The following is a 13,265-nucleotide window of genomic DNA, read 5'->3' as shown; positions in this document are numbered from 1 at the left end:
TAGCCTTACAGAAAGAGAATAGGGATGGACACACAAGCAGAGGAGAAGCCATGTGATGGCAGAAGTTGGAATGAAGCATCTGCAAGCCCAGGAATGCCAAGGGTTGCTGGCCACCAACGGAAGTCAGGAGGAGGCAAAGGAGGATTCTCTCCAGAGCCCCAGTGGGAGTGTGGCCCTGCTGACACCTGGATTTCAGAATCCTGGCCCCCAGAGCTGTGAAAAAACACATTGTTGTTTTAAGCCACCCTGTTTGTGGTATTTGTTAACAGCAGCCCTAGGAAACAAATACATTCCTGGCAGCAACATTTGCAGACATCTGGGGTACTGCGTGGACTATGTGTGTTTTCTTGTTTCTTGCTCTGGTAAAGGCATTTAAATAGGGGCTCAAAGTAATCCAAAGTCATGCAGGATAGAGTCCTTACCTTTTAGGTATTTATGATCTAGAGATTTCCATGGCCAGCTGAGGAGCCCAAATTGGGATGAGCAAGAAGAGGGACCTGTGTTGATCCCAGGACAATCTAACAACAGGACACATTCACATGTAGATGTGATTTCTCCAATTTCCTTAAAATGCAGCTCCTGATGAAAATTATTATATTGGCTAATGGCATAAATCTCAAAAGTAAAGCTTCACAGGACTGCTCTGAGATTGTCTAGAGAGACGTCTGTGCTGTGGACATAGGGAGGACAGTTCCTGTTACAGGTCCTGAGACCTGCATAAATTGTCTCGACTGGAAGCTGGACACGTAGCTGGGTCTGGGAGATGTGCTGACCACTGTGGACAAGTCCAGAAACTGGTCCAGTGAGTTGTAGCCAAGAGGACACAGAGAACCAGGAAGTACCTGTACTACTTCATCGCCTCAGCTCCAGGCGTGCACAAACAACCCTCAGCAGAACTACTTCCAGAGCCTTGAACTCTGAAACACCAACAGAGAACTTTAGTTCCTAGTCCAGGGGCTGCAGAGAATCTCTGTGTTGTAGGATAGTTTTGTTACATTCAAAGGGCTGACTTCCTTGAACAGCCTTTTATGAGGCACATTTTTTCCTATGTCTAGGTTTATTATGCTATTTTGTCGTGTTTATAAGTTACTCCTAAGTTTTTGATCTTAGGAAAGGGATTCATAGTTATGATGTCTCCATATAGCTTTCACAAAGACCCATTTGGTGGGAGTCCTAGTAGCTCCCAGAAATGCTACTTTGGGTGTTATTGCCCTGGGGCGGTATTGAGATGCGTGACCACTCTTTATTTTTCTAGAGGAAATTTTATGTAGGCTCAAAAGAACATTGAATTGGGAGTCAGAAGAGCTACTTGCCCCTGGCTGTGTGGTAGCTCACTTTAACAACAGAGCATACTTTCTTTATCTGTGAAATGGGGTAGTTCCTATCTCAAGTATCTCTTACGGATGTGGTGTCAATTAAGTCCTGAGATAGAAAGCAGATGTGAAAGTCTACATCTCTGAGAGTTTCCAGTGTTATTAGATCATAGATTTTAATGTGTCAAGTCATAGGATCTTCCATTTTAAATGGCTACTTGATCTTTAACTCTCATTGTCAACCTCCCCCCCCACCACCACTTAAATTTCCCAGGGGGCTGCACACTTGCCTAGTGAAAGCTGACTTTCTATAAAGGGAATGATACCTTTTTGTTTGACCTGAGGTGATATAGTTTGTGCCGGAGGGTGAGAGGAATGTGAATGCCTCAGGATCAGGAGTGCATTCACAATTTCAGAATTGCCTGGAAGAAGCTGCTGGACTTTCATGTATCCTCTGTGACTCTCAGGCTTAATTTCAGCATTTTAGATTTAGGGCATTGTGATTCAAAAGGAAATGAAAATGAAATGAAATGAAAATGAAAATGAAAACATTCTGGGACCCAGTGTTTTCATTGTGCCCATGTGATCATTTATCTTGAGCAGGTAGGGAAAGATTAAGCATATAGATAGACTCTAGAATACTACAACTCTAGTTAGTGATGACACTGCCATTTACTAGATGTGTGACCCTGGGAAATTACTTAACATCTATGATTCCATTTACAGGATTCACCTCACTGAACCATTTCGAACACTGGATGAGATCATATGTGCACAAAGCTTGCTATGGGACCAGTGGTCATTGTGCTCAGTAACATTTGTTATTATTATGTGATTTGTTGCAAGAGTTTTTAAGGCCATCACTTTGGAGAAATTCAGTGGTCATATGTCATGGCATCACTCTACCTGTGGTTAGAAATGTGAAAAGTTTCCCCCCAGACATAGCATAGATACACCATAGCAACGTGTCAGGCTCATGCCATGGCGGTGACTTTCTAATCCTGATGCACTATGTATCAGCCTTCCCTGTTCGACTCCAGCTTGCTCTTAAGAAGGGTTTTCTTTTCCTCATTCCCAGTTGCCTCTAGTTCTTCTAATTCATCATATCTCACTTTAAAAGAACTTCAAACCATGCAGAGTCAACAGTGGGGTTTTAGATATTAGATTTCTCACTTGTGGATGAGGTAGAATCAGAAGCATTTGGGCTTAGCTCAGAAGAATTTGCTCTCATTCTCTTGGTCTTGATATGCGGTATAGTTTAATTAATCCAAAAAGTGGCAGAAATTGGTGGACAAAGGGCTTGAGGACACCCAGTGATTCGACATGGCAGCACCTACTGTAGTGGTGCTCTTTTATGTATGAAGAAGCTGGAAGGTTAGAAGCAATGGATAAATATTTAGGGGAAATAAATACCTCTCTTTTGGGATAGCGTTGGCTAGTATAGTACAGTGGCTAGAGCTGAATTTATAAATGTTGAAGTTGAGCTATGATATCTTTGTGGGGGCTATGGGCAAACATCAACATTTTGTACTCCAAACATCTGATGGATGTAATTGGAAAGTAATTACTTATTTCCTGTCCTTGAAGAACGCTGGCAGTGTTTGTCTTTCCTTGAAAATTGGGTGCAATTTCTTACCCTCTGGGGACCCCTCCTTCTGGCCATTCTGCCTGTCAACTTCCTGTGCCCCATGACAGTTACACTGTGGGGACATATAGTTTGTGGGTCTAAAGTTCCCTGGAAATGTCATGAGTCTCTTTCCTGAAAGAGGCTTGTTCCCTTACAAATGAGGCTCAAGAATATAAAGATTGGGGGCAGGAAGAAGACTGGGGACCCGTTGTGACTTGCTCTACTTTCAGAAACATGGTGCTGGGGGATTGGGTGGTACAATGCAGCGAAAGATAAGTCAGGATTTTAAAGTCGGATGGATGTGGCTGTTTCTACTGTTTATTAACTGTGTGACCTTGGGTGAATTATAAAACCTTGAGCTCCGGTTTCCTTAACTGCGTCACAGAAGATGATAGGATATACTCCCAGGGTTGCAAGATGATTAAGTGCGATGAGGGAAGCCAAGTATTCTGAACACCTGTCCTGCCTTCCCTTCCCTTAAGTGAGTGTTCTCAGGCTGGTTGATCAGCAACAGCATTTTCAATCACAAGGCGATAACTCCAAGCGATGAATGCTATGAGGCATGAACAAAGCCTTTCGTTCCTGTAAGAGGCTGGGAGTGAATTCGAGCTGGAGAATGAAGCTTATCTTCTGGGAAATGATTCAGGGAGAGGAGCAGAGAAGTGAGGAGGGAGGGCCTGCCTGGTTGGGTAGCCTGCAGGACTCTGTGTGTCCTAAAGGTCACAGTGGGTAGTGACTGTCTGGTCTCTGGAGGAAGCAGGGGGTAGGGCCCTGAGAAGCCTGTCCAGGAACTGAAGGTGATGACTTGTCCCTGGGCATGCTCTTGGGCACAGCCCATGTTCACTTGGCCTCTGTCCCACATCTGCCAATAAAAATTAAGAAATTGATTTTCTTTTGTTTGCCTCTGAGGACCAGGCTCTTTTTATGAGACAGTAAATGGAATCCCTCTCTGAGCATAGCTGGATTTTTAATTGTGTTTGTTGTGCTTTCACTTACTCCGTTTTATGAGTTCCTGCTCCCTGATTTGTTGATGCAAAGCTCTCTCCCACCAGGGACATGCCAATGTTTGTTTTTTATCAGTAGGAAAAGGTTGAGGTTTTTAAAAGCTCATTTTCTTAATCCAAAGGTTGGCTTGTTTGCCTCATTCTGACACATTAAAAAGCATGAGACCCATCCAGGCTTGTTTTCTTTTACTTCCCACATCATAGCTAGGTGGTTGAAATCTGGATCTGTGTAGAACAGAAACGTAGAGCTCAGCTTGGGGACAGAGAGTAGGGAGAAGGCATTTTAGGGTGAATAGCATCATTTCGGACAACTTGCCCATCTTTTGCATGATGTACTTTGGTAGAGATTTGTTAAAGAGATGTGAAACATGCAAACACTCTAAATGAAAAAATTAAAGTTAACATTGTTGGAAGTGGAGGCATGGTAGATAGCATCACACCAAGCTCCATGCGTTAAACAGCAAAGCTATAAATCTCACCTATGCCACCCATGGCACCATGTGTTGGTTAGTCCCCTGTACATGTTAGCCTCCCTCGAGGACTTAGAGGAGTTGACTGTGGCTCTGCCAGATTCCCCCACAAATGCCAACACAAGAAAAAGAAAATGTGACACTCTGGATTATTAAACTTCATATGCAAGGGTTGTATCCTCACTCGTACTCACTTTTCATTCCAAGAAGGAGATGAGATGCTGCCTACTTTGGGGGTGCAGGAAGCTGCAGTCCTCTCAGGTGCTGGAAGCTCTTGGTGAATAGCTGTCATGATGATCAGTGCTCCTGAAAGGCCTTTCTGGCTTAGGAGGTGAGATTCCCTCCTCGACCTTCTTCGGAAGGAGATACAAGGATAAAAGAAGGGGTGTAGAGATAGATGGATTCTGGCCTAGCGATTTTACAATGCAGTAGTGCTTGTTGAACCTAACGTGCCACATATATTACATGGGCTGGTCCAGCCTTGAAAATATTTGTACTTAGAGCATTGGTCTGATGTCTCACCTTCATATAGGTTCACCTACTCACACCCAGCTGTCTTTGTTTGTCACAAATACTTGGTGTCAGCCATACTGTTGAGAAAATGGGCAGTGTGATGGGAAGAACTTAGAGGCAAATACTCATGTCTTCAAGTACAGGTTCCATCACCTTCTGGCTAGGTGATTTCTGGAAAAGTAAACTAGTTTGAAGATGAGTTTTCTAGTTAAGGGAGAGTAACAGTAATTTTCAAGGATCAACAGAATAAGAATAAAATGCCCAGCAACATATCTGGCATATAGTAGGTTTTAATAAATGTTAAGTTTTTTTCTCCCTCTCTCTTTTATTAAAGCTCCAGGGATTCCAGAATCTTCGGAGCTACAAATTGTTCCTTGGGTGTTTGAAGAACCATTTTAATACATAGGCTGAGAAAATTTCAGAGTTGAGAGCCAGTGACTGAATTTTCTCAAATTTCTCAAATTTCTAAGAATTGTTAGTGCTCTGTAAGTCAGAGAGTTGTTGTAATGGAAGGGGATTTTGTTTTTTTATTTTTAGTTTCCTGTACTACTGGGAATTGAATCCAGGGTCTTTGTATTGTGCTATGTCTGCAATTCTCCTTTTTCTTATTTTTTCTTTTGAGACAGGGTCTCACTAAGTTGCCCACTTGCTTAGGCTGAGCTCAAACTTGTGTTCCTCCTGTGTCAGCCTCCTGGAGTGCACCACCAAGCCAGGTTTAGAAGGGAATTTTAGAGACAAGGCCAGGCCATCGAATGATGATCTCAAGGAAGTGCTCTCCCTGTTCTGAAAGAAGAGGAGAAGATTGATGAGGCAGTGCCTTACCTTGCCTTCAAGGCTGCCGCTTTCCTGTCTTCATGTGCTATGATCACCCTGTCCCCTTCTCTCATTTTGTACTAGGGACTTTGAGAAAAAATGGCACTGGAGTCACCAGAGACTCCTGCCGAGTACTCCTGTACCTGCAGATGCGCCTGGTGACTCGGGCCCCAGCTCTCTCCCTGTGATTTCGGTGCTCACCTCCCTGCAGTAAGGTTCCCTCACTGGTATCACCGGAGGCCAGTGCTTTCTCTGGGGACCCAAGTCCCACCTTGGAATCAACCACTTATGACAATCCGAGTCATTCCCAGTGCTGTTCCTTGCTTTTCCCCTATGGATAGAAGGGGACCAAGAAGCCTCTGTCAAGACAGTATGGACCAGCCTGCTGGGCAAGTCCCTTTGGGGATTGCCGGTCCCCCTAGGGCTCCAACTGTTCCGTTACGCTGCAGTGGGAGAACAAAACCCACCAAAGATCTGAAGGAAAAAGGCAGCAATTGGGGAGAAAAAATGTGATGTGAGTGTCTTAGTGGATCTATATTCCCTTGAGGATTGTGCTCAAAAGCTTGAACTTGCCAGAAAGGCTGTCTTTCTTTTTGTGTGTTAGTGTGCATAACGAAGTCATTGTGTAACGGGAATGAATTAGTGACAGCAGCATGGCCATTAGCAGGTCCTAGGTGGGCTGCATATGTGTGGGGTTGAGCGCCCAGAAGGCAGCAATCCTGGCTCCTGTTCCTGACTTTCCTTAGACCTTGGCAGCTTTAGGAAAGTGGAGGAGAGCTGCGCAGGCAGCTGAGATTTTCTCCCCATTTTTGTGTATTTTTATACATTCTTTGCTATAGTTATTAAAGTGAGAAGAAATGCTTCATCCTCGAAGGGCTGTGGGTCTTCCCCACAGTGACCGATATGAGAACTGGCCAGAATTGAGAAGGGAATCTGTCCCTAGAGTGAAATACTGCCACCTCTATGAATTGTTCTCATCCTGGGGTACCTCTGTCACCCCAAGGGTGTTTGGAAATGTGTGTACTATGCAGGGAGACTTTTTGTTGTGTTTTGTTGCAGTGCTGGGGATTGAACTCAGGGCCTTGTGAGTGCTAGACAAGTGCTCTATCATTGAGATACAACCCCAGCCCAGACAGACTTTTAAAACTCATTTTTGTTTTATGGACTTCATTATTACAGCAATTTTAGGTTCCAAAAAATTCAATGGAAGGTCAGAGATTTCCCACATAGAATACCCACACACATGCCTAGCCTACCCTATTACTTATGCCTTTCAGAGAGGAGCCATTTTTTAAAATGATTGATGGAGGCTGGGACTGGCTCTGTTTAGGTAGTGGTTTTGGGAATGGAACCCAGGACCTCATGCATGCTAGGCAAATGCTGTATCACTGTGCTACATCCCCAGCCCTTTTTATTTTTTATTTAGTTATAAAGTTTTGGCAAGTTACCCAGGCTGGCCTTGAACTTGCAATCTATCCACCTCAGCCTCCCAAGTAGCTGGGTAAAAGTGTGCACCACCACCCCCAGCCTGAGACTGGCTTTTTTGCCCAGGTCCATGGACACTAAATGTCTAGTAGTATTGTCCAAGGAGGTCTTATTTGCGCCAGTTCCAGTGATGGCTCCATTGAAGAACTGTGCTGGTCTCAGACACAGGCAGACAGAGGCAAGCCACCAGGGTCTCCTTCCATATCCTTGGAATCTATAGGTCTTTGTGCCCTTTATTGGCTTTCATTTTAAGGAATGCAGTTCATAAAAAAGCAGGGGTAATAGGGCCTTGGAGACTGGATGAGGCTCTGATGGTACAGTGCTCTTTTCTGTGTGGATGTGGTTTAATAAGAGCGTTCAGCAGACTGGGAAGTGGGCCTGGGATTCAGCTCAGTGGTACCAGCTCAAGGTCTTGAGTTTGATCCCTGGTGCCTAAAAAAAAAAAAAAAAAAAATAGCAGAGGGAGAGATGATGCATTATCTGTAATCTATCTGGATGAAACTAGTGAGTTGACTCCTGTCTCAATTCTCAAAGATCAAGAGGAACATCTTTAAAAGAATCCCAGGAACTTGCCATTGAAGGCAGCGGCTCATAAAGGAGAACAATGTACTGGGATCGATCTGGTGTCCCTTCAAACACTTACTGTCCCCACAGCCTGCACTTGCAGGGAGGTGGTGTTGGGTGGTGGTTCTGAGCCAGGCTGTGAGTTCCAATTCTCAGTCGCCATGTCCTTGAAGGGCCTTTGTCCTGGGGCACAGTGCTCTGTGCCTCAACACTCCCATCTTTAAAATAGGACAATAATGACAACAACCTCACAGAGGCATTATAACCTTAAAGGAATAATATTTACAGAGACTAATACTTAGGAAGCACTGGATGATAAAAATTGTGATGATGATTGCAATTTGTCCAACTAACCCAACTCACCATCATTTGACTTTTTCTCTGCCATTCTGTGGAAACTGTCATTAAGATCATTTTCTATTTCTCAAACTCAGTGGCCTATTTTCATTCTTCATCCTACTTGTCCTCAAGTTTTGATTCTCTTGAGCTTGTAGAAATTCTCTTCTTTTAACTTCTAGAACAATGCCCTCTACTAATTCTTTTCTACTTTTCTGGCCATTTCCTCTCTTCCTTTTCCTTACCCCTTTCCCAATCCTCACACTCAAAGCTTTGGGCTCCCTGGGGCTCTGATGTCTGGTTTTACTGTGTTATTTTTGTGAAGCCTTCCTGCATGGTTCCTTTCCTACCCATGGCTGGGGAGCCTTGGCAGGACCCTTTTCACCATTGCTATTGGTCCAGCCATTTCAAATCCTAACTTATGCAAAGAAAGTGGTGACTATTTTTGATCACAAACTCTTAGAAAATTTTGTGGCCCTCTCATTATCCATAGACTTAATGGGAGCAGGTTCAAAGAGATGCTTTTCACAAATATTGAAGTCCCAAAGTTATATCTTTCCCAAATGTCTGTTTATTCTATGTCCTACCTCTGTGTCACTTAGTGGTGACCCACAGTACACAAAGGGGTGGGGAGAAGGATCCTCCTGTTGTTTGTTCTTTCTTTCTTCTTGCAGTCTGTGGTCTACAATTCTGATAAAGCAAGTGACCTATAGTTCCAGTGACGGCTCTGAGTCACCCTTGGATACCTCCTTGCCATAACCCTACAGCCCAAGATGGCCACACTACTTCTTTTGCTTGTTTGCTCCCTTATTTTGCTGGAGTCTGCTGATACTTCCTAAAAAAAGGGACCAGTGAGGCACATTTCTGCACATTTTCAAGTACCTTTCTTTTGCCCTTATAGTGGATGTACATAAAAATGTAAGCACAGAATTCTAAGGTAAAAAGTTGTTCATCACATTTGGAAGGAATTGCTCAATGCTGAAACAATAATAGTGTTAGTTTTTTTTTTTTGGTCCCGGGGATTGAACTCAGGACCTTGTGCTTACCAGGCAGGGGGCGGAACCACTGAGCTAAATCCTAAATCCCTGGCTCTTAGTGTTTGTTGTTGTGAAGAATTCTATTGCCTTTCTGAGCTGGCATATCAATAGCGATCTGACTTCTAGTCCTGTCGATGGGACCTGTCCCTCCTTCCTGGAATCTCTGAGCATCTTCTCATTATTTCCTATCCCCAACATTATGGTATTCTGTAATTTTGTGTCATGTGTAGTGTGTGTGTGTGTGTATGTACTCATGCCCATGTATTAATTGTGCTGGGAACTAAGTAGGTAATTTGGAGAAATCTCCATAACGTTTTTTATTCTCCTTCTTATCTTTTCAATTCATTATTTCTTCCCCACTCGGAATTTTTTTTAATCAGAAGTTTTATCTCTGTATGGAACCTTTAATGTTCATTTCTTTTCCTTTTTATATATACCTCTTTTTTTGTTCATTTGTTTGTTTGATTTTTCTGGAAGATTTCCCTGACTTTATATTCCAGTTTTCTTTGACTTTGAAATTTCAACGATCATAATTTCTAACTCTCATCCCTCTAATATTTCATGTTTAAGCATCACCTTGTTTTATAAATGTGACATCTTCATTTACTTCTCTAAGGATAATAGTTTTTTTGAAAGTCATCTTCTGCTTTCTGGTTTGTTTCTGTTTCCTGCAGTTCCCTGACTGTTGCCTGCCTTAATTGCTCTCTCATGCTGAAGCTTTGCTGAAATTTCTGGTGATCCTGCACGGCTTCTTTATCTTTAGGAATTGAGTTCTCTACAGCTAGTAAGATGCACCTTGGTGCGTGGGATGGAGCACATCCAATGACATGACCATGGAGGGAACTTGGATTTTTATGGAGAGATCCCAAATGTCAGTGTCTAGGGTCTTCTTGGAGTTTCTCCAGAGAAGCACTCTCTGATCTCCTGGTCTTGTGAGTTGAGATTGGGGTGTGATAGGCGGGTTGTGTGCAATTTCTCTTATTCTAGGAACAGAAAAGCATCTCAGGTTCATGCTTCATCTCAGCTCTCCTCTGAGCCTTTGCACTTTATTTCTTTAGGAATAAATTGCTACTCTTGTGGGGTGGGAATGGAGTCATGGCCTGAGACCCTTGCTCCAGCTCAGAGCCTCCTTCCTTCTTTCTTCCTGGCTCTCTCGTCTTTTTAGGTGCTGGACCTCCCAGGAGAAGTGACTTCCTATCTGTAGGCCCCTGCAGTCCCTCTGTTGGTCCCTTCCTACACTCTCTGAGTCACTGACCTCCTTTGACTTTTCATCTTCCACAATGTTGTTGATATATCTTATTTCCTCTCGTCTCCTCTCTTCTTCTTCCTTTTGGTGATATTGATATTTCTTTAATTTCTTTGCATTTGAATAGCAAGGGCAAGAGGATAAAGATCCATCCTTAGTTTTTCCTGTTTAACTGGAAATCACTGTGTGAAGTTTTCCAGAAAGTTTATAAAGCATTTTTCAGGACTTGGCTTCCTTTTGCAAGGCAGGTGATTATTTTGAGTATTTGGGCAACCACTTATTGCTGCTTTTTCAAAGGCCTCTAAATACGGTCAGTCATTTCTCATGGATTGTAATAAGCCTGTCTGTGCTGATGGAGTGGAAATGAGGGTCCTCAGTTTGCATTTACCAGTCTCCCATTTAGTTCTGCCTTATTGGCACTTCACCTCGATCTTTGATAGGAAATATTCTCTCCATAAACTTCAGTAAGATGTAATGGATTTCTGCAGTGGAAATATTGTTCAAGCCACAAAACCAACTCACAGCAGGCACTTTTTCTGGGGACCCTGTGTCTAGCAAACAGCCATTTAAAATGCCAGTTGTACAAAGCCACAAACAGTCACAGCTAATTCCCTTTACAGGGGTTTTATGTGTATGTATGAGAGAATCACACCACCAAACGGAGTCATTGTTCTGTCAAGACTGCAGAGTTCATTATCTTTGTCACCTTGTGCTTTGGAGTAACCTTATTCGCGGGGCTGTTTCTGGGTTAGAAAGTGGTGAAGCTGAGGTTGGGGAAGATGGGAAAGGTATTCTCTGAAGCTATTGGGTGCGATATGGATCTTCCAAGACAGGGACAGCTGGCCCAGCTGCCTGAAGTCCAGTCGTTACATGGCCTAATTATTTTTATTTGTGAAACTTGACTCAGGTTGCATGTAGGTCTACACCAGGCTGATCTCCTTGTGGAAGAGGGAGGCCTGATGGGGGAGTCTGGTGAGAGCCACATCAGAGTCCTCTGAGATCTGATGGCCACACTGAGAGGCTCTGCAACTCCAGGCTCCCAATCAGTGGTGTTGGTTCCAGCTGTAATAAGACTCATCTGGAGAGCTTTGACAATCCTCACATCCAGGTAGCTCCATGGACCATGTGGATCAGAACCAGTGGGGATAGAACCCAGCATCAGAAGCTATTGAAACTCCCAAGTAGAGGAGGGTCAGGATGCAAAGCTCTACTAGATCATGCTTTAAAATCCTGTTATTGCTACATAAATGAACTTATTTAAAATTCTTATTTTGTTTTTTTGAGATAGGATCACGCTGTATAGCTCAGGCTGGCCTCAAACTTATGGTCCTTCTGCCTCAGCCTCCCAAATGCTGGAATTACCAGTGTGGGCCACCATACCCTGCTCTAAAATTCTTATTATTTTGAATGACTTTGGATATCAGAGGAAGTGAAAATAATTTATAACATGGTCATTTTGAGTCACTTTTGCTTTGGGGGTATTTCCATGGTTAAGGGGTAGGTAATTTGAAGAAAGAAAATTTGATGGGAAGAGTTCACTGAATTTAGGATTTAAACCAGCAGGGGATTGTGCTTATATTGGTCTTTGCTCTTATGGCAAACATGGTGGGGAAAACAGGGTCTGTGGGCAGGGCTGGGAGTTGACTGGGTGTGGGGCAGGACCTCCCCAGGATGACATGTTTTCTGGTGGTGTCTGCAGGTCCTGTGGCTGTCATCAGCGGTGAAGAGGACTCAGCCAGCCCCCTGCACCACATCAACCATGGCATTACCACGCCCTCCTCTCTTGATGCTGGGCCTGACACAGTGGTCATTGGTATGACGCGGATCCCAGTCATCGAGAACCCTCAGTACTTCCGTCAGGGACACAACTGTCACAAGCCAGACACATGTAAGTAGCAGGATAGAATTTGTCCCTTTTAGGGAGGGAAGGGTGGTGTGGCAACAGACCATGTAGCTGGGGTTCTGGAATCTTCTGGGGTGACCTGCCACCTGCCAACCTCCCACTCTCTAAGAGACTCTCCCTGTTTATCTCAGAATTTTCAGGACAGCCTGGGCAAGGAGGGGCCCTTGAGCAGAGTCCCTGTGGCAGGGAGGATCATGGGTCTGGTCTGGTTCCCTCTTTCTTCACCTGTGATCAGCAGGACCCTGGGTAGGGACAGGTGCTCCCAGTGAGGTAGGAGACATGGAGGAGGCTGGTCTACTCTGCAGACCTGGCCTGGGTAATTAGGACACGAGAGTCTGTCCAGACAGTAGCCCCTGGAACCACCAGCACCTCTACCCAGGCTTTCATGAGAAGGGGAGGGAATGAAGGGCTAGGTCCTTTTGAATGGAAGCATCTCTCCAGCTGCCCCTCCAGTGCCCCACTCTGTGAGAACTGGATCTCACGCCAAGTGCAAGGAACCCTCACTTCCCCATGGCAGACCAGAGGCACAGGGTACCTGTCTCCTCCTCATCTCTCACCCCCTCATCTCTCACCTCCTCTTGGTTCCAGCCCCTCTCTGTGTTTCTGCTGAGCCCTGCTAGGTTCCCTCTTAGATCCCGTAGCCTCATGGCTCATCCCTGCATCCCGCAGGGTTCCTCCTTGCCATGTCCCCAGGGCCCAGCAACTCTCCAATGCACAGCCCTTCCCTTCCCACTGCTCCTGCCCCAGGGAACAACTCACTGCTTCAGAGAGAGAGAGAGAGAGTTCATTTTGGCCTTGGAGAACAGCAGTGCTGCTGCCTGCTTGAGAGCTGGAAGGGGGCCTGGTGACCAGCTAGGTGTGAAGGCTTTGCCTTACAGACAGGAATGCCAGGGTCCTGAGAGGCTGAGAGTCCCCATTCCTGCCCCAGGCTGCCTAGAAACAGGTTCCCTTCCC

The 13,265-nt window shown here is 44.6% G+C and overlaps 1 protein-coding gene across 10 annotated transcripts in view; it reads left to right on the top strand.

Annotated features, from left to right (window-relative positions):
- Ntrk3 (neurotrophic receptor tyrosine kinase 3) overlaps window positions 1-13,265 on the top strand; it is a 381,061-nt gene that overhangs the window by 197,777 nt on the left and 170,019 nt on the right. For all 10 annotated transcript variants that reach the window (XR_015441744.1, XR_015441746.1, XR_015441745.1 and 7 more), the window contains one exon: window positions 12,108-12,296. Coding sequence is in view for 7 of the 10 variants with exons in the window: in XM_087188362.1 (XP_087044488.1) it covers window positions 12,108-12,296 (189 nt within the window). In the remaining 3 variants the exon portion in view is untranslated. The remainder of the gene's footprint in view (window positions 1-12,107; window positions 12,297-13,265) is intronic.

This window comes from Heterocephalus glaber, unplaced genomic scaffold (assembly GCF_053883595.1).
Source record: "Heterocephalus glaber isolate CG9 unplaced genomic scaffold, H.glaber_assembly_v1.0 deba00001531, whole genome shotgun sequence".
NCBI classification, from domain to species: domain Eukaryota; kingdom Metazoa; phylum Chordata; class Mammalia; order Rodentia; family Bathyergidae; genus Heterocephalus; species Heterocephalus glaber.
The sequence above is the reverse complement of the archived record's forward strand: the minus strand, read 5'-3'. Positions and strand labels throughout refer to the sequence as shown.